At 40.2% G+C, this 23,456-nt stretch overlaps 1 protein-coding gene and 1 long non-coding RNA gene across 41 annotated transcripts in view; one reads left to right on the top strand and one right to left on the bottom strand.

Annotated features, from left to right (window-relative positions):
• Window positions 1–12,590, bottom strand: part of LOC111255283 (uncharacterized) — a 58,105-nt gene extending 45,515 nt beyond the window's left edge. For 4 of the 12 annotated variants that reach the window (XR_015319709.1, XR_015319711.1, XR_015319712.1 and 1 more), the window contains exons 1-2: window positions 12,301–12,581; window positions 6,674–6,968 (exon numbers count right to left, since the gene is read on the bottom strand). This is a non-coding gene — a long non-coding RNA (uncharacterized LOC111255283). Of the gene's footprint in view, window positions 1–2,413; window positions 3,685–6,673; window positions 6,969–12,300 lie in introns of those variants that run through there. The other 8 variants (XR_015319708.1, XR_015319701.1, XR_015319703.1 and 5 more) reach the window with 7 other exon arrangements.
• Window positions 12,591–12,623: 33 nt separating this feature from the next.
• Window positions 12,624–23,456, top strand: part of LOC111253075 (uncharacterized) — a 41,566-nt gene continuing 30,733 nt past the window's right edge. For 24 of the 29 annotated variants that reach the window (XR_015319687.1, XR_015319695.1, XR_015319686.1 and 21 more), the window contains exon 1: window positions 12,624–12,811. Coding sequence is in view for 17 of the 29 variants with exons in the window: in XM_086978252.1 (XP_086834378.1) it covers window positions 12,754–12,811 (58 nt within the window). In the remaining 12 variants the exon portion in view is untranslated. Of the gene's footprint in view, window positions 12,812–17,708; window positions 17,851–22,818; window positions 22,967–23,456 lie in introns of all 29 variants that reach the window. The other 5 variants (XR_015319692.1, XM_086978262.1, XM_086978261.1 and 2 more) reach the window with 3 other exon arrangements.

Consider the following 23,456-nt stretch of genomic DNA (forward strand, 5'->3'; position numbering starts at 1 on the left):
GCGTGCTCAAGTTCACATAACTTAAATACTTTAGGTAGGCGTCAATTTTGGCCCGTAGATATTTTTCAATAGAAATGATTATCAGCAGAATCTTTTATATCACATTAATTAAAACAATCGGTTTACCATCATATTATTATCGCTTTTTGTAAGAATGCACCGGTGGATAGATATACAACTAATCATTCAGTGAGTGAGACTTCGTGGTAATAGGTGGGTTATTTCAGTTGAAAGTGTATCCGAGTCATTTGAAGACGTCCCGTGGGTACAGCGTGTTGAGAGTTAACCAGCATCCCCTCTATCAAATAAAAGTAAATTAATACACAATTTCTTAAATTTATAGAAAATAAAATTATTTTTATACAATCGATCGAGAAATTTGTTAGGCTAATAATAATAAATATTACCTAATCAAATGAATCGGAGATATCTAAGCCAAAGCTAACTACTCCGTAAGGCTTTAATGGCGTTAAAATACAGAGGGCTATAGAAGCTTCAACATACGATTGACTCGTTATACGAATAGTTGACACTACAAAGCGGACCCCAATTTTACTACGGGTAGAGGCGTCTTTTAAAAATCATGGACATATTTTGTAGGCCAAGTATGGGCGTGTTGACCGTTTTCTAATACCCACAGATAGGATCAAAGTGGGCTTTTTTTTTTTAAAGAAGATGACCTCGAAGACATCGTTGCTATAATAGAGCTAATCCAAGAACGAGCGGGACTCCATTGCATTGTGTGAAATCGCGCATTGGCAGACCGAGCTTAAATGTACGTAAAGCTAGATAAGTGGGTCTAATTATACAGGGTGTCCCAAAAATGCATTGTTTTTTGTTTTTCTTCTCAGGGTGTAATCGATCAGAAATATTTTAGCTTTTTAGCAAAGAAAATTAATCTTGAAACGCTATTGGTAATTTTTATAGCGGAAGTTCGAAAGAAATATCGTAGGAAGTTTCAGGTTGATCCACCTGCGCGACCTACAGCCAATAAAATAAGTAATAAAATTTTTCTAAATTAAAACTGTCCAGGATGTTCACAGTCAACGTGCTAGAGACCCAAGAAAGATTATAGGGAAGATAATAAAATCAAAGCAAATTCAGTGTCTATCGTAATTTAGAACGGTGCATGCTATCCATAAAAATTGACCCTATGAATGAACACGGTGTACAACTTATGAAAATCAATATTTTCAGAGATAAAGTTATAGATTCAATTAAACGTCACCAACAACCAACCAGTACAATTGCACTTAATGGCCTGTAAACCAACATGTTAGACAAAAATAGCCCCCTATTTCAAGCAGACTTGTGCCGACTACCTGATGTTAGTAGGAAAATTTGTTCTACCACATCTTCCAAAAATACTCTGGTCAGAATGGCAAATTTTGCCTGCAACGAGATAGAATATCTGTACGTATTCATTATGATATAAGAACATATCTGTTTTATTATTAGGTATTATTATATATAGGATTAAAACTTTCTAAACGCGTGGAGAAAGGTCCATAACATACCCTGCCTATTCTTAGGATCTGGGGGGGGGGGGTCAATAAATCCCGTTTTGCTTAGGTACCTTAAAGATGAAATCTGTGTTAGAAGGCCGGTGACATTGTAGGGTCTAGAAGCCGAAACGGAACGAGAATGAGCTGCAATACCGAATGAGACGACTGTTCAGGTTTGCGCCTATTGTGATTAGCAGCGTATTGATCAAGACGGTAATTATTTTCTAAATACCTATGGTAAGTAAAAGAGTTATACATTCGATGTTACTTGGCAATTTAATACTACTTATATTATATTTACATACTGCATTTAATACTACTTACTTATATTTACATATAATTAAATATATAAACATATAATTAATTATATGTAAATATAAGTTGAAGCTTTAGCCATTCAAAATGTGTGCTAGACCACTCTGTATTAGCTTAAAACGAGCACAGATGCTACATGCATTAGGTCCCGTCAAGGTTTCTATTTTCCTCTTTTTCAGTTCAACCCTCTTATGGCCTACAAGTCTGTCTTGTCTTTTTTTTACAATGACTATGCAACTCAGCTAACTAGAGACGAGACGTACATGAGACAAGCATGCCATCAACCACAACATACGACTGTCAGTGGTAAGTTGCCGTTAAAGTTATCTGCGAATGCTGCAACAGGTATATACAAGTCTTTTTATTTGGAAAAGTTTGCGAGTTATGTCCCTTTATTCATTGCCCTCAATTGTATAATTGAACAAGCGATCCACGATTACTACTATGTCACCGAAAGTGCTATTCAACCACTTTAAATGGCGTCTTTTACAGTTGGATCTATTGTATAAATAACCGAAATCGTTCTTTGATCGACTTCGTTGATCAACTATTATGGTTTCACATTAAACTGCCCCAAATAAAATATTTGATACCTCATCTGTTAGCACCGTGGGACAGTTGTTGAATGAGTGCGAAAAAAGCAGGTGATAAAAACAAGAATCTTCAAAAAGCACGGACAACATACGCCAGTGCACGTGAGCAAATGAGGCGTAATACTTTTTGCCTCCTGTTTTTTTGTCTGTGACGTTCGAGTCGACAAGCAGCATTTACGTGGCCCACTATAGTGGCCACCTGATCAGATTTAACGTGATCCAAAAGTAAAACCCTACAAGAATTTTCGTCTCTTAATTTCTGACTTCAGTCGCCGCCAACAACGAAAATAGCGTTCGTAGTACTTCGTGCGAACGCATTGTCTTCTTGGTGTTTGCACGCACAAATAGGCACATGCACATGCACATACACACGCACGTACACAGACGCACATATGGGGTGAATTCTTGTTGCGTTCGTTGTATAATATACAGAGTATTAGTCTTCACTGTTACTTCTGTAGGGTGGGAGTAAAAAGGGATTGCAGAATAATTGGGTAGCCCCTGCACACGTCAAGGATGCGCTATTTCGCCGCATCCGCAAAAACAGCTGTCTACCGTAAATCGTTTTCATTAAATTGATAGTACGAGTTCCATAGTACATTAGTTTGTGCATTTTACATTCTGCTACAGTGTGGCAGGACTGTGCATTTGGGGTTTGGGGTCGCCGTTTTCTTCGCTGTTTTGTTACGTTTTCCTACCATAATTACAATGTCGTTGTAATCGAAGAGAATGAACAAAGATAATTGCACCGGTAAAAGTCACAGGATTGTGTGAACAGACGGCACACGAAATGAATCAACCGGGTCACGGACCGCAATTGTTAGGCGATGATTGGCGAGGGATTTCAATGATCTAAATAAATGTTGTCGGATATCTGCATGCTCACATGGTCAGGACGGTTGGATAACAAACATTTTGTGCAGACGAATACTTTTGTTTGCCGCATTGCATCACGCTTGTGCTACATTCTGCTATACAAAGAAGCACAAGTCGGTGCATGTTAGGTGTCCGGGTTCACGTTTGATTTGCGCTTTAAATGATCCTCAACATGGGCAATTCGCGCGATTTGGTCGGATCTAAAAGCAGATTCTCTCACAAGTTTCCACGTTGAATTCCATTGGGTTCTAATGACTTAGAAAATCTTTGTCGAAAATTCCTATAGCTTGTAGCTTAATGGTTCGCATCTGCGCGTCATGATCTAATGTACCAGTCACTGAAAGCTCGAGAAGCAAAAGGCTTAAAATAGAACTTCTTCTTCTAGAATCACAGTTACCTAATTAGAGATAAAAACAAATATATATATATATATATATATATATATATATATATATATATATATATATACACTTAACTTATGGGTATTACGTACGTGATATTTGGTAAATCGCCAACTTATCGATATCGAACACGGACCTAACTTCCTCGCAGCAGCCTTCACAAAAACTTTTTAAAAATAACTCGGTCTTACAGTCAAAAAATAGAGAGGATAACTTTTTAGAACGGTACTATCTGTTAAAAGAGGGCGGGAGGGTAATCCGCAATGGCGACTCCACAATAGCCGTGTATGCGACGTACGCCCACGATCTCACTGACTTTTTTTTTCTACTGTAAGTGGTTATAGTATAACATAGAATAGAATTCAACCCTTTAGCCGTTTCTGGCTGATCCCCTATAATACCGCCTATATTATCCAACTTACTATAGACAACTCAGCAATAATAGGCGCGCAATAAAGCAAACGTTTTACGTAGAATTGGCCTTGAAAGTGCAAGAGGAAATGATCGTATTTTTAGAAAAGGCATTAATAAATGCATCACAATAGAATTGGACAGCACTACCCTATACAGGCGTACGACAGCTGCAACGATAGTTAGAGCAATAATCACGGCAAGAACCGTCGCCATTGTTTAAACATGCGCGTGGACTCATCATCGGGTGTGTAGCTTACGCGATGCGGTAGAACTAAATAAAGGAACAATACTATCGCCGCCATTTTCCTGCCAGAAAAAAACACCCTTATATTTGACCACGTCAGAATAAAACACCTGGATTACCTTGAATACAACCAGCACAGTTTCGATTAGAAGTTCATATTCAGTAACGTACTTGCGACCTCGTAGCCCTCTGCAACGACACACACGAGCCCTGGCAGATCTCTACACAGTTGTACACCGAATATAAGCGATTTTTTGCGGGCGTCGTTAACTTTCAGCGACTCAAGGCGGATCCTATTTTTCTATTGCAACAGCTGTTTATCGTATGACGATCTTCGTCGTTCATTCTTCTTGATCGCTAATGAAGCTTACGAAACAACGTATGCGTAACCCGATAAGCAAGGTGACCCTACGTAGAATGGAAGATACTGATACAAGGTAGACAATTGCTAAGTAATAATAGGAAACAATTAAAACACCTTAAGCAAAATAAGCCGTTTCGCAGTTTTCGAGGAGGCCTCAGTTTCCAGAATGACGAAATTGCTATAATAATTAGATTTTTGTTATTTGCCTTTTGAATTTATCTATCCAAGACGCCTAATAAACGGGCCTGCTAGATTTCTTAGCACTTCCTGTCTAAGGCAGAACTAAATTGTTAGAATTATGAATTATTTGAAATAATGAAAAAAATAATCGTACGAAAAGAATAACACGTAGTTGTTTTATTTTAACTATAGCCGACCGTTTCGATCGACTCGAGATCCTCGGTCGAGATACATCAATCGCCTGCGACGATGTACCAACTGAGTCTGACGCTTTGCAGTGTCTAAGACACACAAACTCCTACATGAAATGAATTGTCAACAGATACTCTAAGACATCGTTCTATTATTATTTTAATTGTCTATTATTAATATGTATATATATATATATATATATATATATATATATATATACATGCATGGATTGACAATTTAACGCTTCAATGAGGTATATATAATCCATTTCATTGAAGCGTTAAATCCAGTTGGCAAGAAGTTGGTCCACCACATCTCCAGTGGACTGTCAAATGTTTGTTGAATGAATGCAGTAAGATACCAGCAAGACAAGACGCTCAGATTCTTTCTTTCATCAAGCCGTTTCTCTGCCAAGAAAGATCTAGCTGACGTTACTATTAGTATCGCAGTACTTTCCAATTAAGACCCGTTTGGCAACGCTGCCAGAAATGTCAATCGATTTGATCCTGGAGAGATACGGCTAAATATCGAACTCGACCGACAAATAAAACGCCGCCTCTGTAATGATCGATTAAATCGCCTATACATCCATATTGTTACAAAGGGATGACAACTACAGTTTAACTTACCTTTGCTATAAACAACGGGAACTTAAAACCGAAGCGTAAATTGTGACACTGATCTAATTGAGGACTGAAGCTGTTCAAAATATTCTACTCACTCGAACAAAGATGTAAGCCAACTTTAAACAATCATTGGGTTTATCATTTAGTCGAGTAGATCTTCCTTTGCGTCAGCTAGAACAACCGATAAAGCGATTGCAGAGAACGAATAGCATTGCTAGCTAGCTAAACTTCGCGTAAACCTGCACATAAAACTTAAATTACTATTTTGACTAGCTTCAAACAAGTTTCCGGCTGCCTCAACTTCCTGTTATGAAACTGATGTACGGTAGTCGTTTAATACGTCCGACTCATTCACTTACAATTCAAGAAGAATAGTACAACAATTATCGGCTGGATCTCACATGTGCAATTGGAAATTATATAGGTCTGTAGATCCAGGCAACAATGGCCTTATTCTAGTGCTTTAAGTAAGTAAACGCTAATATCTGAATCCGGCACACGCGGTAAAAAACAAATAGTCCTTCAAGCTGAGCTCATATCGTGGCATTATATGCATTTTTGGTAAAAAAAAAATAAATAGAACTTTTGCAAAAGACTATATTCAAGCGGGCGCTCGCTTTTGTTATTTATTATCTTTTGGCAAGCCCTCTATGTTGTGAATTTATATCGCGAGTTTAGAAATCGTGCGCAAATATCTCATTATTAGTAAACGAAGCATGACAACCGCAAGTAATTATCGGTGCCATAGGGGTAGATAACAGGAAGTCTAACGTAATAAGCAGTTATGGCATATTAAATATCGTATACACTCAAATATAACAATTTCTGCAGTAGCTCTCGTCGAACGGTAGCACCTATACCGTACGAAGTCGAACTTGAAGTATTTTAGGAGGACTAATGTTTTCCCATTGCCACGACAGGGTCATTCGCCTCCTGCTGTGCAGTAACTCGAAAGGTACTTACACTGGCCGGCGGGTCCAGAAAACGGCCCGTGATGGCATCAATCATTATGGCACATCAAGCAGTTCCAGCAAGGGTCTAATGCAATGACGACTCCCACATCGCAACGACATTCAGTATGGACTACCGAGCGACGGATTAGATGCGCGCCAACAACAGAAGATTCCTTGTCTTGTCTTACGTGGTGTCTCGACTTTTTGACTCCTCCTTTATAACCCCTTTAATCGAACGTGATCTTCAGAGAATAACAATATGTCCTTTTTCAGCGCTCAGAGACACGCGGTAATCATCAACAGTGCTATAAAAATAAAAAAAGAAAAAAAACCGAAAAGAAACCGGAAAGTAATAATAATGGCGGTTAAAGTAGGTCGCGCGAAGAGAGGTACACCCTTAAAAATCGGCCCGTTGGGCTATTTGATCTTCAGTCAACTGCGGTGTATGATAAACGGTAGATGGCGATGCCCGTTTAGAAACTCCGACATCATTTACTCATCGTCAATGGCTTCGGTCCCATATAAATACCTTTCTTTTTTTTATTAGCAATCGACAGCCTGATAAGCTGTCCTATTTAACGTTTGCCGAATTCTGCATGTGAAAAAAATACAGCTTCAATTTGCAGTAATGAACGAATAGCTACGAGGCAAATGGGAGAGCCTTGCAGGCTCAATAATGTATCATCATCAGTTGACATCCAAAGTGGAACTGTCTTCTGGCAGACGTGCAGAAACACACACGGATTATTGTGATTATCGTATGTTTGTCGCTATTAGCGGGTCCCTGTAGAGGGCTCGCAACTCTGGTTAGTACTGTCATTTCTTTTCCAGTATAGTACCCTTGGATTTAGTAAACCAATGAAAGAAAATAAGTGGTAAAAATCGGCCTATTGTCCTAGTAAGGCCTCACTCTGCTAGACACAGCGCATAAAAATATAAGACAGTGGCGGTTTGTGCTACTGCTGGCGCAGCAGAACCTGCTGTTGACGCGCGGGGGCATCGTATTCATGACTGTCTCGCCGATTCCCTTTCCGAGTCGAATGGAACCCACAGGTGCGCGGCTATCAACATCCCGGACAAGAAGCCACTTCGTACCTGTTCTTGCCCAGATGAGCACATCTATTATTTCTTAGGTAAGGGGCGCGGTGGCGGGAAAATGACTTGCGGCATTTTCCTCTGACCTCATACGCGATACTGATCAGAAATACAGTGACGTAGCGAAGCCATCGAAAAATCTGTGCTGTCGGATGATCATCAGGAATCAACAAGAACAGCGCCGGCAATCAGAGTCGTCCGCCGCAGTCGTCCTTGTTACCAATTTGTGGCGTCTCACCGCTTTACAATATACGATTCTTTGCGCGTCTGTGCGCCGGTCTGAACGCTCAACCGTTTGCTCGAGCGTCTTAGCTGTCAGCGTCAGTCCGGCCGGCCGGCCGGCCGGCGTGTGGCAGTTTAATAGGCATCACTAGCTGCTATCGGAGTGCAGATTGGGGCTTCTAAGTCGTGTCAAGTTCTTGCCTGCTGATCGCACTCGCTTACTGCTAATGGCCACTTTGTGTCGCCGCACACGACGTAGGTAATTAGGCATACGTACACATTTAATGGGTAGGTATATGAAGGGAGCCTACGCGGACTGATAACAGATATACATGCGTGATGAAGAAAAGGGACGAAGAAAACGTAATTGAATTTGTGTATGGGCCGTCTGATATTTCCGTAACAATAGTAGTGGCTTATTCAGAAACTTGACGAACTTAAACACGCGACTTTATGTTTGATGAATATAAGTGCACACCTAAACTATAAACACTAAACGAAAACGTTCTACGTACACAATAAAATAACCATTATCAAATATTCGTTTTTGGAACCGCCAAAAATTGGCTGAGTAAATAACTACTGGGGTTATAAATGCGACTTGGCAGAAATTGCGATAGTAAACTATACTCTAGACGATATGTATATATTCTAATTTCTTACACGCTTATGAAACACGTGATTTTCCGTCAGATATGATATCTAATTATAGTTTAAAGGCAGATATTTCGAACTTTCGAATTCAAAGATAAGAGTACCCAACACAAAGGTAAACACAACAAAATCTTTTAGGCTTGTTATATCAGCACCAATATAACGAGAATATTTGACAGTAATAAGAGTTGGTCCGTGTCATACCTATTAAGGATTATGCTATGTCCTGCAAATAAAAAACAAGTAGTTCAAGCTATGACTCGAGTCGTCGCTGCAAGTCAGATGATTGTACCAAGAAATGTTTTATTACCATGTTAGTTATACCATGTCAGTTATTAACATGAATAACATCAAATGACGCACGATATGAGATGTTTGTGTTCGACCATAAATTGAACTATAGCTTCTCCCATTTTGAAACGTGATTGTAAAACATTTTGTGTCTCTGTAGTCGTGTGCACAATGCTGTTCTAAAGGATCTTAGGCTAGAGCGGGCCACAATAGATGCCTTTCGCTTTTCGAACTATAAGGCCATCCCCGTAATAGTGTGGTGGTAACGTGTGTGCCTTCTAAACTCAGCGACAAATCAAACAGTCCAGACTTCAAACTGGGTGTAAGCACACAGTTTCGTGTCACAAGCCAGTTTTCTAAGACAATGTTTAATGGCAATACCGGATACATACACACATTTGCAGCTGTAAGGTCTAGTTAGCTGTTATTTGTCAGATCAGAGATGAGCGTATCTGATGCACTGTACCATAAATCAAACAGGAGGACCTAGGCTAATGATGTCAGCGACACTCCCCATCGTTCGCTTCTTATTTAGTCTCTTGCGGCACTCCATCGGTCCCAGCAGCAGCAGTCAATGTTTATGAGATAATGAATAGCAAAACACAAGCCAAACTCAAAATCCAGAGTAAAATGACAGGTCGAAACAGGAACAGTGCAAGTTTTCCTGTGCAGGATTACCTGGCAGTGTCGGAACGCCAAGGGGAATACTACATCTACAAGTACGGTCATCATCTCTTAGCATGATCCTGATCAGTGTAGCTGTGACTGCAATATAATAGAGATTAGACACACGGGGAAGCATCGGGAAACGACGATTGTGTCCGGTGGCATTTTTTCATACACAGTTACTATGATCCAGTCTTTTCTTAGAAGCTTGTGTCTATTTGTTCTCATCTCATATTGGCGATCAGTTTCTGTGTCACGCCTCTGGAATTTCTCGATGGAGAAGTGCGTTACACTATAGTTGAAGACCAGGAACTTTTTGAGGAGACGTGATCAGGTCGTCGAAGCGTCTTCTTTTTTGGTGCTGGGCACGTAGTTCCAGTAATATTGGAAGTGGCTATCTGTGCTAGTAAACTGGGAAGCCTCAAGCTAATTCGGACTAGATATTTATAGGGATTTTTAACCTCATGTATTTTGATACTATTTGCATGTAGAGTTTCAAAGCGGTAGTTGCAGACGGTAAATTAAGTAACGTGAAAGCTTACTATTTTCGCTGCGCTTCAGCTGCGGATACGTATAAGTTCCTGAACCCATTTCTAGACTTTCGCAAGGCGCATTTTCACTATCGTATACTACCATGCTATCGTAATACAACACATCTGAATTGTTTGTAAATGCAGGCAAAGCTTTTCTAAATGGCTTCATTAGTGGCAATTGGAAACAGTCGCACGTATTTCTACATTGAATGATACCTAGCGATCCTAAACGCGGAGAAAATACATGTCGCTGTTATGATTTTATGGCATTTATGTCCGCGTTCATATTTGCACGTGAATCGTTCTTACTTTGCCCTTTATCTATCTATTGGCGAGGGCAGCTAGTGGTCTTGCGCTCCTAAAAATGTAAGATTAGTACTCTCGTATTCATTTCTAATTAAGCAATTGTTCATTATCGACACTTTGATACATGTATATCACAAAGGTATACCGAGCGTATATTAAAATCGCTGAAAGTGGTCGATACTTTAACCTTAGTTATATCAACTAGTAGCTCAGCACGTTGAGAGCCGAAATCGTAATTTCTATGTAAAAGAACGTTTACTGCTGCCATAAGTAGTTGGAAGGGCAACACTGCCAAAGCCATGACCTTTAGGTTTTGCTTTAAGTCATTTATAAGCCAATACTAATATTGGCGTCAGGCCGCCACATGTGCGGCACACATGCGGGGTAACGGGACTCGGATAGAGGTGGAAATAGATCTGTCAGTACAGATAGGCGTCCTTAACGCAGCTTTCATCAACAGACGAATCGGTCTTGTGACGGCTAAGATTGCAATGCCTGAGACGTCTATGTTTGTTAACAGAAAATGGTGCGCAATAAGGCATTATTGACTCGTAAGGTCAGCTTGTAATTACAGTGTCTATTGAAGCAAAACCGTATTGATTTTTTCAAAGCTTGCTTTCAGAGAAAATGCCAATCGTCACGGGTGACACCTATTGCAGTACATTATTTTCTATAGCATACTTAAATATAGCACTAGGCGCGTGGGCCCGTTTGCGTGAGTTGTCAACAAAAGATGAGTTTTTACGTTTTTTGAAATCGTCGATCTATCGATTTATGGTAGCTTATGACATTGACAAATACCATTTCGCCTGCTCAATGGTAGCTCTGACAAAAGGAACGATATTGATAAAGGCAAATAACACAACAAAAACCAAAATAGTATCTGCTGGCGTCGTCTTCGACCAACATCTACAGCAAATAATCGAACGGTACCAGTATGGAATCGGTCAGGCATTGCATACTATGCATTGCACCAACAAGCTAAAACGTTTGTATCTGTGTGACGCAGACGATGCCTTGCCAGGCTCAGATTCGCTAATATTGTTTTCTAATGACTTGGCCTGGAAATCATAATACCTCTGCCTCATCATTCATCGCGATAGCTATTAACAATCTGGTGTGTGAAAAATTATCCAAGCACTAACTACTTTGGTTTCTAGTAAAATCACTTGTGAGGTACTTTAGCACCAACTACGTTAGCCTCATTTACTGCCGTCTTAGTTTGTTTGTTCCGCAACAGCGGCAACAAATTTCTATGGGAAAATGAGTAAACGAAAACGAAGCGAGACGACAATTGCCGAGCAAGATTCAGGTAAACGGGATTAGTTGTCTCCCAATTGTGAACCGCAGTGCGGTGCACTGCGCCAGAGCTGTTCCCTTCAGGACAAAAGAATCGCGCGCTGGATGTGCTTTAATTGAAGCAGTGGAACGGACGAGACCAGTAAGATAGATGGGGTCTATCGGCGTCAAATTGTAAAGATCAATTTACTCACGATGGCGTCGATACACCATCGCGGTACAAACTGGTTCAGCGGGATTGAGAAAAGTACCTTCGAAAAGCAAAGCTAGATGCAGCAGGCGAACAAAATTTAGCAGATGAAAAAGAAGGAAAAATATAGCAAAATAGAAAGAGGAAGCAGGAGCGAAACCGCTAAATATGGGCCAGAGCCTCAAAAATGGCTAGACAAATGAAATGACCTGAATTGAACGGTAAAGAGAAATGCTGATGGCGCCCTATCTTCACGAAGGAAGCGAGAAAGCGAAGATTTACGAGATGGTGGCGAGTAGATACAGAGTGAGAACGTTCGCTGTCGCCTGTCGCTACTATAAACGGACATGACAAAAAAAGGAAAGAAAAAAAAAAACATACCTAACATCAGTGTCGAGCCTCTTGTGGCCAACCATTATCTTTCTGCGACAAATGTAGGAGTCACCGTTATAATCGTATTTCTGCCCTTGTTACAGAAGCTTCCGCTGAGGTAACTGTTACAATTGGCTGTCGCTGACCGTGGTTATAATACTACGCTGGCGGCTCACTGCGTCAACTAACAGACTGGAGTTACCATTGGTTTGTTGATAGTTGATATGATATAACTGGCGAGGAGGCTGATCACCTGAGGGCTGAATACCAACGTGCACGTCTGCTCGTGCACACGGGCTTGCACGTATGTAGCTGTCACCAGGAGAATGACGATCGCAGCCGACGCTTCAGTGGCACAACAACGGTACACCACGCAGCGGTGACTTTCGCTGCTGGCGAAAGAACCGTTTGCAGTACCGTTTTTGCTCCACTCTGGTTCTTTCCTGTTGTCGATTCGTGCGTATGTATCTAATGTCTGATAGATGTCTATGTCATTCAGCCAAACAAGGTCCGCAGGGAGGTGAGTGATAAACACCAGATTACCTACCTTCTTCTACAGTTGAGAATTATTCATGTATAATCCTGTAACTTGTTGTTGCAGTTATTGTGCTTGCTACAGATGTTGACGACACCTGCAGGGGCATATGTTGCTTGTTGTCAGCTGCTGATCTTGTCGTTGTAGCACCTGACATATAGTTCTATATAAAGACGAGCCCTTGTATAGCAGGCTTCGACTACCAAATGGTCTACTGTTTGCCAACGCCGAAATAGCCATAGTAAACGCGGCAATAGCCCTGCAATGATTAAAAGGGTTCAGGGGTTGATTTGAGTCGCATGATCGCAGGGGTACAAACTCTTGCTATTTTTTTTTGAAGCAAGTGAGGACATTGGAAGCTTCGAATGAATGAAACTACATGTGATGAAGTCGCAGCTACGACGACTCAAAAAGCGAGCGTTAGCTTTGTGGTGTCCTGTTTGTGTACTATTGCATTTTCTTTTATCTGAAATTGGGCCGTTAATGGCGTCTGATGTCGTAGCACATATGAATGATGACCATGAGGTGAGCTTGCTGCTGATGATGGCCCGGTTCGCCATAGCCGCGTTTAGAGGGGTTGTCGCTTTGTGTTGTGGGACATGCACAAGAGAGGATAGCAGACGCCTGAAAAATGATGAGAAATAAAGGGTAGCAGCGGCAGCGTAATCTGTTGCATAATCGTAATAATCAAGTAGAATAGCTCTCATTTTATGGACGAAAAATAAAACTAGAACGCTGCCAAACTAGAATAAGATTCGACTACAGGACCGAGCTGGACGGAAAAGTAGATATCGTGTTGATTTACTTCTTATTCTTCTATTCTACTGCACAATGTCCCCGTTACGGCATCGACCATGTTACCGTAGTAACGAGTGCTAACACTGTGATATACCACTTCTATTCATTTCGCTGTTTGACTACATATAGATGTACATAGTGTATTTTGAAAGTTAGATGTGTATTTAGTATATGCGGTCTTATATTCCAGCTTTTGTATAGAAATATTAAGTTAAATGGGTTTTTTCCGGTTAATGGAGATTCCCTTGTACACGCCGTTTCATAGGCACCAAGTTAATCAGATGCTCACTGTAGTGATCCCGCACGAGCTGCCCTATCCACTGCTCATATTAGTTAATCAAGCGCAGATTAGACATTATCGCCAGCGTAATATTTGTATTTGGTCTTCAAAGGTCGGCTGCCCTTCAGTTACATGCAACGATAACAACAAACTGATCAGTGCGTTGGCCAATTTTGTGTAGCAGAGCCTCGTACATGGCAAGTGATGCTACAGGCGTGCAACTGTTAGCTCGAATCATTCTCTTCTAGCCGTCTTTAAGCGGTATACACCAGTTTCTGCCTTCCTAGTTCCTGCTTATGTTGTACCTAGGGATCTTTTCATAAAGTAGACGGAGTTAGATGCATCAGCTTGCTACCAGAGATAAGGCTTCGCGTGAACGTTGAGAATTGTGACGTCTGCCACAGATAGATGGAGAATCTGCTCGTTTAAAGCAAAAGCCAACTGAAGCATTTGCCAGCACGGTACGCTGGATCATTCTGTTCAGGTGGCGCCGAAAAAAAATTAAGACAATCTGTCAATAAAGGAGGAAAAGAGTTGCAGGAGTTACGCTAAAAGTGGAAAAGAGAAAAATCGCATACAAATCAAATGATAAATAGTGCAACATCTAGAAGTTATCTTGGATATGGGTCTGACAGGAACATGTCCAATACGCTACAGGGAGAGCGCTCCGTAGTACGCTTAACCTAGCATACGCTATACTTAGAATGAGAGGCCATTCGAAAGGCGTCGTAGATCGTACCCCTATATCTGCAGAAAAGTGTAGTAGAAGAACGACCTTTTTCAAGACTATTACGAATAACAAAAGATAACTTGAAAAAGCAAGAAGAACGAGACTTCATGAGGGACAGCGGGGAAGTACAAACTGGAGACAATCAGGAAAGAGAAAGCCGGGAATCTGAAGTGACATTTCAAAACGTGTTCAGGTATCAGACGGTCTTAGGAGAAGGGGTCGAGTGAGTATTATCATATTAAAATATATTTATGTATAAAAAAACGATAAAAAACTATTAGACTAGAGGCCGCATTAGCGCCTCGGCCGTCGTAGCTGAATTTAACCTTTCTGCCAGCATAGCTAGAATCAGTGAGAGCTTGCAACTGGATGGTCCATGAAAGACAATTCTCTTTAACTTGAATTTTGTTAGTTTTTTCTCACTTGGCAAATAACTTCTAACATGGGGAGCTCTAACATGGGAATGATAGATACGCATAGCCACGCAAGATTAGGAACTCCGTCACCCCGCACATGTCTCTTCGTAAGTTATTCAACTTCTTTATCCTTTAAGGTTTATGCAATATATATGGAGGACGTATGCATTATATATTTTCTAGAAGATCATGATGGTCACAGAGTCTTTGCAGAGGCAATGACTACGTGTCCAGCACCTTTCTATGGAACTATTAACACTTAGCTGATCTATAATAATATGGTGTAACTGTAATCCATTCCATTCCTACAAAAAAGAACTAATTCTCAATAGTCTGTTTTTAATACTCCCTCCCATCGGATAGTGAACGAAATTTTTTGGGGGTGCACTCGATGGAGCAGGAACGATACAAATCAATATCATGTAATAAGCATTTTCACTTGATTAACTTTCAGATATGCTAGCTCGCTTCTTTTTTATGACCCGCATATCCTTGTAGGAGATATAGCACACGGAATCTGTAATAAAATTTCCGAAAACTTCAAAATAGTAAGACGCAGTCACTTGAAAGTAATCTGTGACTGTGTCAGTGGCAAGCAAGCCGCATATAGTCAATATTTACATGCTTTCGCTTGCAAAAGTATATGAGGAAAATGACAAACATTATGTTTGTTGCCGGTTTGGCCATCTTGATTTTTTGGTATTTAACAAAAAAGTCACAGCGCAATTATGTTTAACACATATGAATCTGCCAGATCTTTGCATGACGTTGCAGATTGATGTTATAACTATGAAAAACAATGTAATTTCTATGACGAAATTGTTGACTTGGATTGTTCTACCAAACGACGATGGACGCCTAAACTCATTAAAATATACGTACCCTCAATAACTAACACGCATAAAATGACCATACTAAATAAAGCATAGACAACTACATTGAAAAAGCTCATTACAATGGGAAAACGTAACTTGCTCAAGTATTTCTTGTAACACGATGTAAAGGAGTCACAGAGAAGCGTCTGTCTACTCAGCTTAGAAGTTATTTAAACCACAACTTTTCTTCATTGGCTGTATTTGCAAATGCCCAACATTTTTACCGATATAATAGCTTCTTGAATGGAAAGAACTTGGTGCCCCTTGTCGGTTTTGGCTTGGTATGTTTTAGGGTGAACTCTTTTTGGATCTTTGACAATTTGTTGTTTGCTCATGCTAGGTTCGTTTGAAATATATTTCACATTTTTTCCACTCATCCAAGCCGAGAAGGAGTCATCGAGAATAGCGGACATATTAGCTGCGGTAAGCTTTGAGCCGTTTGTTCGAAGGGCAGGTACGATCTGCGGCTATTGCCCAATGAGACGTCTTGTGATGGAGCAAAAAGAAAGTATCGTCGTGCCAGTCTTTGCGGCGTCGCTTGCCGTCTGTACGTAGTTAGCCGAACTCGTGTACTCATAAGAACTAACGGTATCAACTTCGTCAATGAACTAGACTGTTACACTTAAGGATCTGCTGGCTTAAGTCGTAAGAATGCCGTAATAAGCAAATATATGGGATACATACAAATACTATATTTGTCACTTGAACAAACATGAAATTTACTTCATGTCTAGTTTCCTATTTCTCAGTCCAATGACGAAATGCATTATTATACAATACGTTCTCATCTTCCTTGGTCTTTGTTGGATAAATTAGATAGGAAGAACTGAAGAGGCTACGTACTAAGTGTGGTGTCTGACACACGTCGCCTTGGTTGGTATCAAACGTAGGTTTGCGTTTCGGAAGTGAAGATTCGATCTCATTGACACTAAAAGTTTTAGCTAGTTTCAGTGGATACAAAGCCAAATTAAGGTTGTTGAGGGCAACTAACTCGAAACGTGCTACATCGACGGAGTTGATAGCGCAGTCATTTCGAAACATGAGAAATAACTGGGTCTGTTAACTTGATTAATTCCGCAAAAATTCCGAAAAAGAAGATCTCGCCTTTCTACGTCAATACGTAGGAAACCTGCCCCTTTTTTTAGTAGAGATAGGCACAAAATTTCGGTACTGATGAATGTTACATCGATCTTTCCAAGGGTATTTCTGGTATACGATAAGTAAAGCGAGGATCATCTCCTCGACTCTTTCGTTTTATACATGTGTGTATCTCCGTCTACTCATTTATCTATAATCAATCTTTTTTCAAACTTAACAAAATACGATTCTTGTACCTTGCGCTCTACTGTTTTTTGCTTTTTTTTTTTCTTCTATATTTTGTAATCAACATTTATTTCTGGGTATCGTTATACGACGCCATTCGATATATACGTACGTTCCTCTACTTTCGCTGATAGCCTATGGAATAGGAAGCAACGGAAATGGCGCCTTACCTACTGTATGGCTTTTATTTTTCCGCGTGGAAAAACGCAACCGCAAAGATAGATATAGGCTAAATCGTTCGGCCATATTACATAATATGATTAACGTAACTAATGGCCGCTATCGTATGTAACGTTTAATAATGATAGCAGTATAAACAAACTAGATGCCTGCAGTTTTTCCGTGGCAGTTACAAAATAATTGAATGCTGGGTTGTTATTATTGCGGTTAACCACGTTAGTGTCCCGTCACGCCCGATGCTATGAGAAACCGTATTGTTTCATAAGATATTTTAAATAAGTTTTCAGATATACCGAGTGCCCAGGTACACATGATGATGACACGTTCAGCTCTAAGGCTTGGCGCCATTTTTGGGAAGTTGTCTTCCGTAGCGTCGACTATAAAACCACGTTGAATATGACCATTCTCAGGACGCAACTTATGTATGCGATGTTCCTGTATCTAATTGATTAATAAAATGTACGCTTGTATCGAACATTCATTCAGTTTTAACGAAACGTTTCGTGCGACTATTAGCTTTTCTTGTTAACAATAGAAATTCAACATAATGGCCTACTCCCACTCAAAGGACACCGCTTTGTCTAGCTTTTCACGAGGGTAATAACTGAACGCTTTTGAGATAATACCGCACATGATAATAACATATAGGTGTACACGCCTCTGCAGTAGCAAACTATATCTATTACGTAAATTACACTGTCTTTACATTATATTTGTGTTGCAGACGCGAAAAAACGTATTCATAGTGGCGGTGTTGGAGCATCACCGATGTTTAAACATGATTTCACATCATACTAATCACAACTTACTTGACACATTCACTTCGTTGCAATAACAAAAAAAAAAACAACAAAAACAACAATGTTATTGTAGTATTCGTTCGAATTACTATGTTTTTGACGGGGAAATTGCCGTTGCCTGTTTGAGCTCCGCTACCTGAGCTGTCCATATGCAAATATCGTATGAAAAATTCAGTAAACCAAATATAAAGCAAACTTTGAACAGTTAAAACATAACAACGATAATAGATAAAACATTAATCTTAATCTAGTCACTTGTTTTTTCTTTTTTGGTTATTTTAAAAACTTCTGGGACATTTCAATTAGGCATGTTTTAAAATATTCGCTGGTTATTGCTCTCGTGATTTTCCTGAAGAGGTCGTTTTATATTCAGCCGTTCAATTACCATATCAATCGGATCAGTTTTTTTAATCTAAGTTTTATTCATTTTTTGGAGCGTGACAGATTCATTTTAGGACAGGATAAAGTTTTAAAGCAAGAGTAAGGCTTAAAATAGGGCAAAGAACTTTTGTCTGTATGTCTGAAACAAAAATTTTTTCTCTCGCTTACAACAATCGGTTGTGCCACTTCTATTTTGGGGATCCTATTCTCTTAACTGATATCACGTAAGGTATAAGCAGCCCGTCACAGCACCATCAAGATACTACAACGAGCTGGATTTGCATGATACCTTGAAGGGTTCCATATCCCATAAACGCAGTAACGAAAGACTAGACGCGTTCTCAGTTGGGGGGGGGGGGGGTCGGTCGATACGAGCATAAAATTTTGAATAAGCCCTAGTTACGAGCGTAAGGTATTGGGGCACCCAAGTCGTGTTTGTGATCTCCATTTTAATCAATCAGTCGATCTTTCTTTGTTATCACAACGTCAGTACTCGTCAGACTCACTAACGTCGAATAAACGTGGACCTGCTCAGCACTTTTAAAGCTGATAAGGGTCATTATTTTTGGCCGCGCCTATTTTTCAACTATAATATCATATCTGGGACAAAAGCTAATGTGGATTTGTTCGTTGAGAATTTTACTATGCTTCCGGTTCGTGTTGTTAGCAAAGAATTTCAACTTCAAACCTTACTTTCTAGTAAGTTTTTTTTATTTAAAGATTAGATTATTACCTGTTTTTTCAAAACTATGAGCACCCTATGAAATCGAAAAATCTCGGCAGGGCGGGGGGGCGAAGAGAGGTGAAAAAAGATGTTCGAAAATTTCGGAATTATAGATCAATTTAGTCACTTTAGTTTACCGTACAATAGAAATCGTCAAATTCAAACCCTTTCGATTGGTACATCAGCAAAGGGTGACAGGTACGAGTTTTTCAAATGCCTATGAATGATCGATTCTTCTTTATTCAATCCCGCCTTCCACACACTGGGTTCCAGACTAAATTTTTAATTTAGTCCTTAACCAATTTCGTCTTTTTTCCAATGATGCGCTTTGCAGAAAATGTGTAATAATTTTACGCGCTTTTTCGTACCATATGGTGGACCCACGACAAATTAAATAGTTGATTCAGGTAGTTCAGGTACAAATACCTATCATTTCATCATTGTCGACCGGACCGATTGCCACCAAGACAGTCGGCTTTACGCAGATGCTGTTGATGTTCGAGTCCTTATTTGTCGTTCCAATCTCGCCACCCGTTTTGACTGACGATATCTGATCGTCTAACCAGTACGCGGTGAAGACGGACGCAAACTTAGATACTTATCTATCGAAACGAGTTCAGGGAGTCCGGATAGAGAGAGAAATAATTCCTTTACTTGATGGATCAGTTAACCAACTAGTGGCGTTGCTTAATCCTCTGTCTAGATATCGAACTATCGAGTACCGTCTAGTTTCATCTAAGTACCGCTTACGACCATTATCATTATCGACAACATCAAACGATTAACGTCGGGTAAGTTCAGTGCGATACACGAGTCACAAAAACAGCACGAACAGAACTGCAATTGCCGTTAAAAGCTGTGTTAAAAGCACCTCGGTGATACCTGCGCGATTTTAAATCGCGTCGTTCGTCAATAGTTTACGCAGACAATGAAATCTGTCTCTCAGTAGCGAGAATCGATGCTGATGCTAATGGGCCGCAGAACTCTAACCAGGAACGATCGAACTCATTGACCGGATTGGCGAATCTTCTCTCGCGTACAAGTCGTAGCCCAGCGGCGTCCGGAATTTGATCAGATTTAGCAGTACCACTATCCTCAACGGCAGAGACGATAACAACCAAAACAATGAAACACGTTGTCGCCGACGGACGAAAATGAAGCAGAGTTCATTGTAGCACGGTCATTGCCGCTACTGCCGCTAAACTCGACAGTTCTGCCCCCCGTAAGTCCCCTTAGTGGTTGATGATTGCGGCCCGTTATTGCTGCCTCATTGACAAGTAAATGTTGTGTTACGACCGCGAAATATAATGACAGCGACGAGGCCCCACCAGAGCCCCACTGCTACTACTTCTGGCACCAAATGTGAATGTGGCAGAGGCACCAGCATCAGCTTTGTCAGTCATCGATCACTCGCTGAACCTGTTTCGATGCCACTCAGCATCACGCTGTTGTTGTTATAGTGTGCAACAATGGTGATGACAGGAGCATGCGAACTAGGTACGGGCAGGCGGAGTAAATAAGCATATAAGTGAGCAAACTACTTCGACACAGCACAAATATAGTACAAAATGTAGAATACGGTTATTTGACGCGGTGACGGTCAGCGTGAATGGCCTGTGTGATAACCCTATACTGACCTGATTGTACCTATCCTATGGAAGTAACAAAAATTGAAAGCACCAAAGTTAACTCTTACGTGTAGACGTATGCGGCCCTTGAAAAATAATTTCAACAGTGACCGTATACGAAACTATGTCAGACGAGGAGGGGCATTCATTGTTAAAAGGGCAGTGAGGAAATGTGAACGAGTGTCGATTGGTTGACTCTTTTTCATCAATTTGACAATCGGACAAAAAATAAACTGAAAGTTTCTGTTCGATTGAAATTGAAACCACACGCAGATATTGAGATTGCTATGGCCGCGAGCAGTTACCCATTGTTGTCGCCGGCGATAAAATGTGCCTTTAAGGTGGTGTTATAGCCATCAATCTTCGGACGACTTTTAAGGAAATTTTTTCAGTTTCACACGTTTCTGCATTTTATAATAGCCTTAATAGAAGTTAGTAGTACGATCAAAACGTCCCGATTCGTGCAGGTGTGGCACAAAACGTGTGACATTGAATCATGGTTCATGTCAGAAAGTCTCAAGGAATAAACAAATCACGTTTAGTACCGGCGTTCATCTTGACCTAGATGCACTAACCTTAGACCTTTCGTGTAAAACCGGACCAGCGTTTCTCGATAACTAAGAAGTTTTCTCATGCAGATAATTCTCTAAGTTTCCAAGTGCAAATCATTTGTTATTTCGTTGTTACTCGACGGCTCTACGGCTAGATTTGCAGCTTCAGAAGACTCTCGTTCGTAACTAACTACGTACTTGCTAACTTAGACTGCTCCTTAAGCAGCAATATCAAACAGCGAGCGCAGAATGCGGAATTAGCGAACACCAACAAACTTTCATATACACCAAATTTAACGCTTTAATCAAAAGACACTTGTTCTTAATTTCAACAGCGATTTCAGCCGTGCTCATTTTTTCTTCAAGCACTTTGCGATGGCAACGGGTCTATGTCTTTAGGGCAACTAAATAATTCTAAGGACTCCATAAGAGCAACCGGTTCTATGGCTCCCCCTCTGCCGCTCTGTCTGTCGCCGTCTACGGACAGCTCCGACAATTGCAGCAGTTTTGATACTATTTTCAGTAGAATGTAGCATTTGCCTGGTCCTTACATTTGGCACAATTAAAATGAACGATTCACGACGAATTTGAACTTGCCTTATATTTGTAAATAGCCGTCTTTCTCCCAGATCCGCGAACTGACTGTGCTACATCTCTGCGAAGTTGGAGAAGAGTCAGCATTTATCAAACGATGAGTAGAAGAACCAATGACAATCCATACGCTTCTCTCGGCCTCTGTGTCGTGCCATATCTTATATTACTGATGATGAGGTATTGTCATGACACGCCTCACACGTGACCGCATTCGGCCTGTCACTCATGTGATGGTGTACGAACGAACGATGTACAACGGCAACGCGTCTACGGTTTTTTTCGTAGTCGTCGGGTGGTTTTTGCTTTTTTAGTCTGTCTCTCTCGACCCCTTGATATATTATAATCGGACAGATCTCTTCAAAATCGAATCGTCCGATTGTGAGTTAGATGGTACACTTCATCTACAATTGCAACAAGACTCTCCTTACTTCAGATACCGAAGTTCGAGCACCGGAACAATACCGAATACTTGGGCATTGCCTTTTGCTATTTACTTACATAGAGAGTCAGTGATCATCAGAGCTATAAAATAGAACTTTTTTTTTTTTTAGATATATATATGATTGTCAAAAATATTCCGCTCGTTCCGGCGTGGAAATAAAACAAAAAGTATCAATATTTCGCTGGAAATTAGTCAACCTAGATGAGGATTCCACTATACTGTAATGTATGTAAAGTTCCTGAAAGTTTATTACCGTTGTGACGTGAATAGAACGCGCAGATTCTTGTTCAGCTATGCGTCGATACTTCGAATTGCGTCCGAAAAATCTGAAGATTTAATGGGACGCAACTGTTCTTCGGAATGATCGTTATGCTCGCGAAGAAGGGTAACAATCGGCAGCAGCGTAAACGTATTAAAGGCTAGTATCGTTTTTGTTGTTTCAACGATTAATCAGGCTCTCTATCGAATTGCCAAATTGATATTTTACTACCAAAACACTGTTAACAGAAATTATCGATGCCTTTTTGTCAATGATTACAACAGCTTCTTTGGTTAGGGCGCGAAAAATGCATGCCTCCAATAGTTCCTTCTGCGATATCTAAAAAACAGTTTTATAAAATATAAACGCGGATCAATTAAATTTTTTCTCTTCCCTTCTTAATGTTTAACTTAATAGTAGGACATTTCGATTAGGATAAGTGAATATATAATAAAGTTAACGTTCAGACATTTCTATTGCAGTCTCTAACGTATCTAAGTAAATATGCTATGGCTAACAAAACAAAAGTAAAGCAATTAATAATCGAAAATTCAGAACCTGACAGTAACTTATTAGAAGAATAGTAGAAATTATAGATATTTTTCGACTATATTTGAAAAGAATGATCATGAAAAGGAGGTCCAGATTA

This window comes from Varroa destructor, unplaced genomic scaffold, assembly GCF_002443255.2.
Source record: "Varroa destructor unplaced genomic scaffold, Vdes_3.0 BEIS01000001.1, whole genome shotgun sequence".
NCBI lineage: Eukaryota > Metazoa > Arthropoda > Arachnida > Mesostigmata > Varroidae > Varroa > Varroa destructor.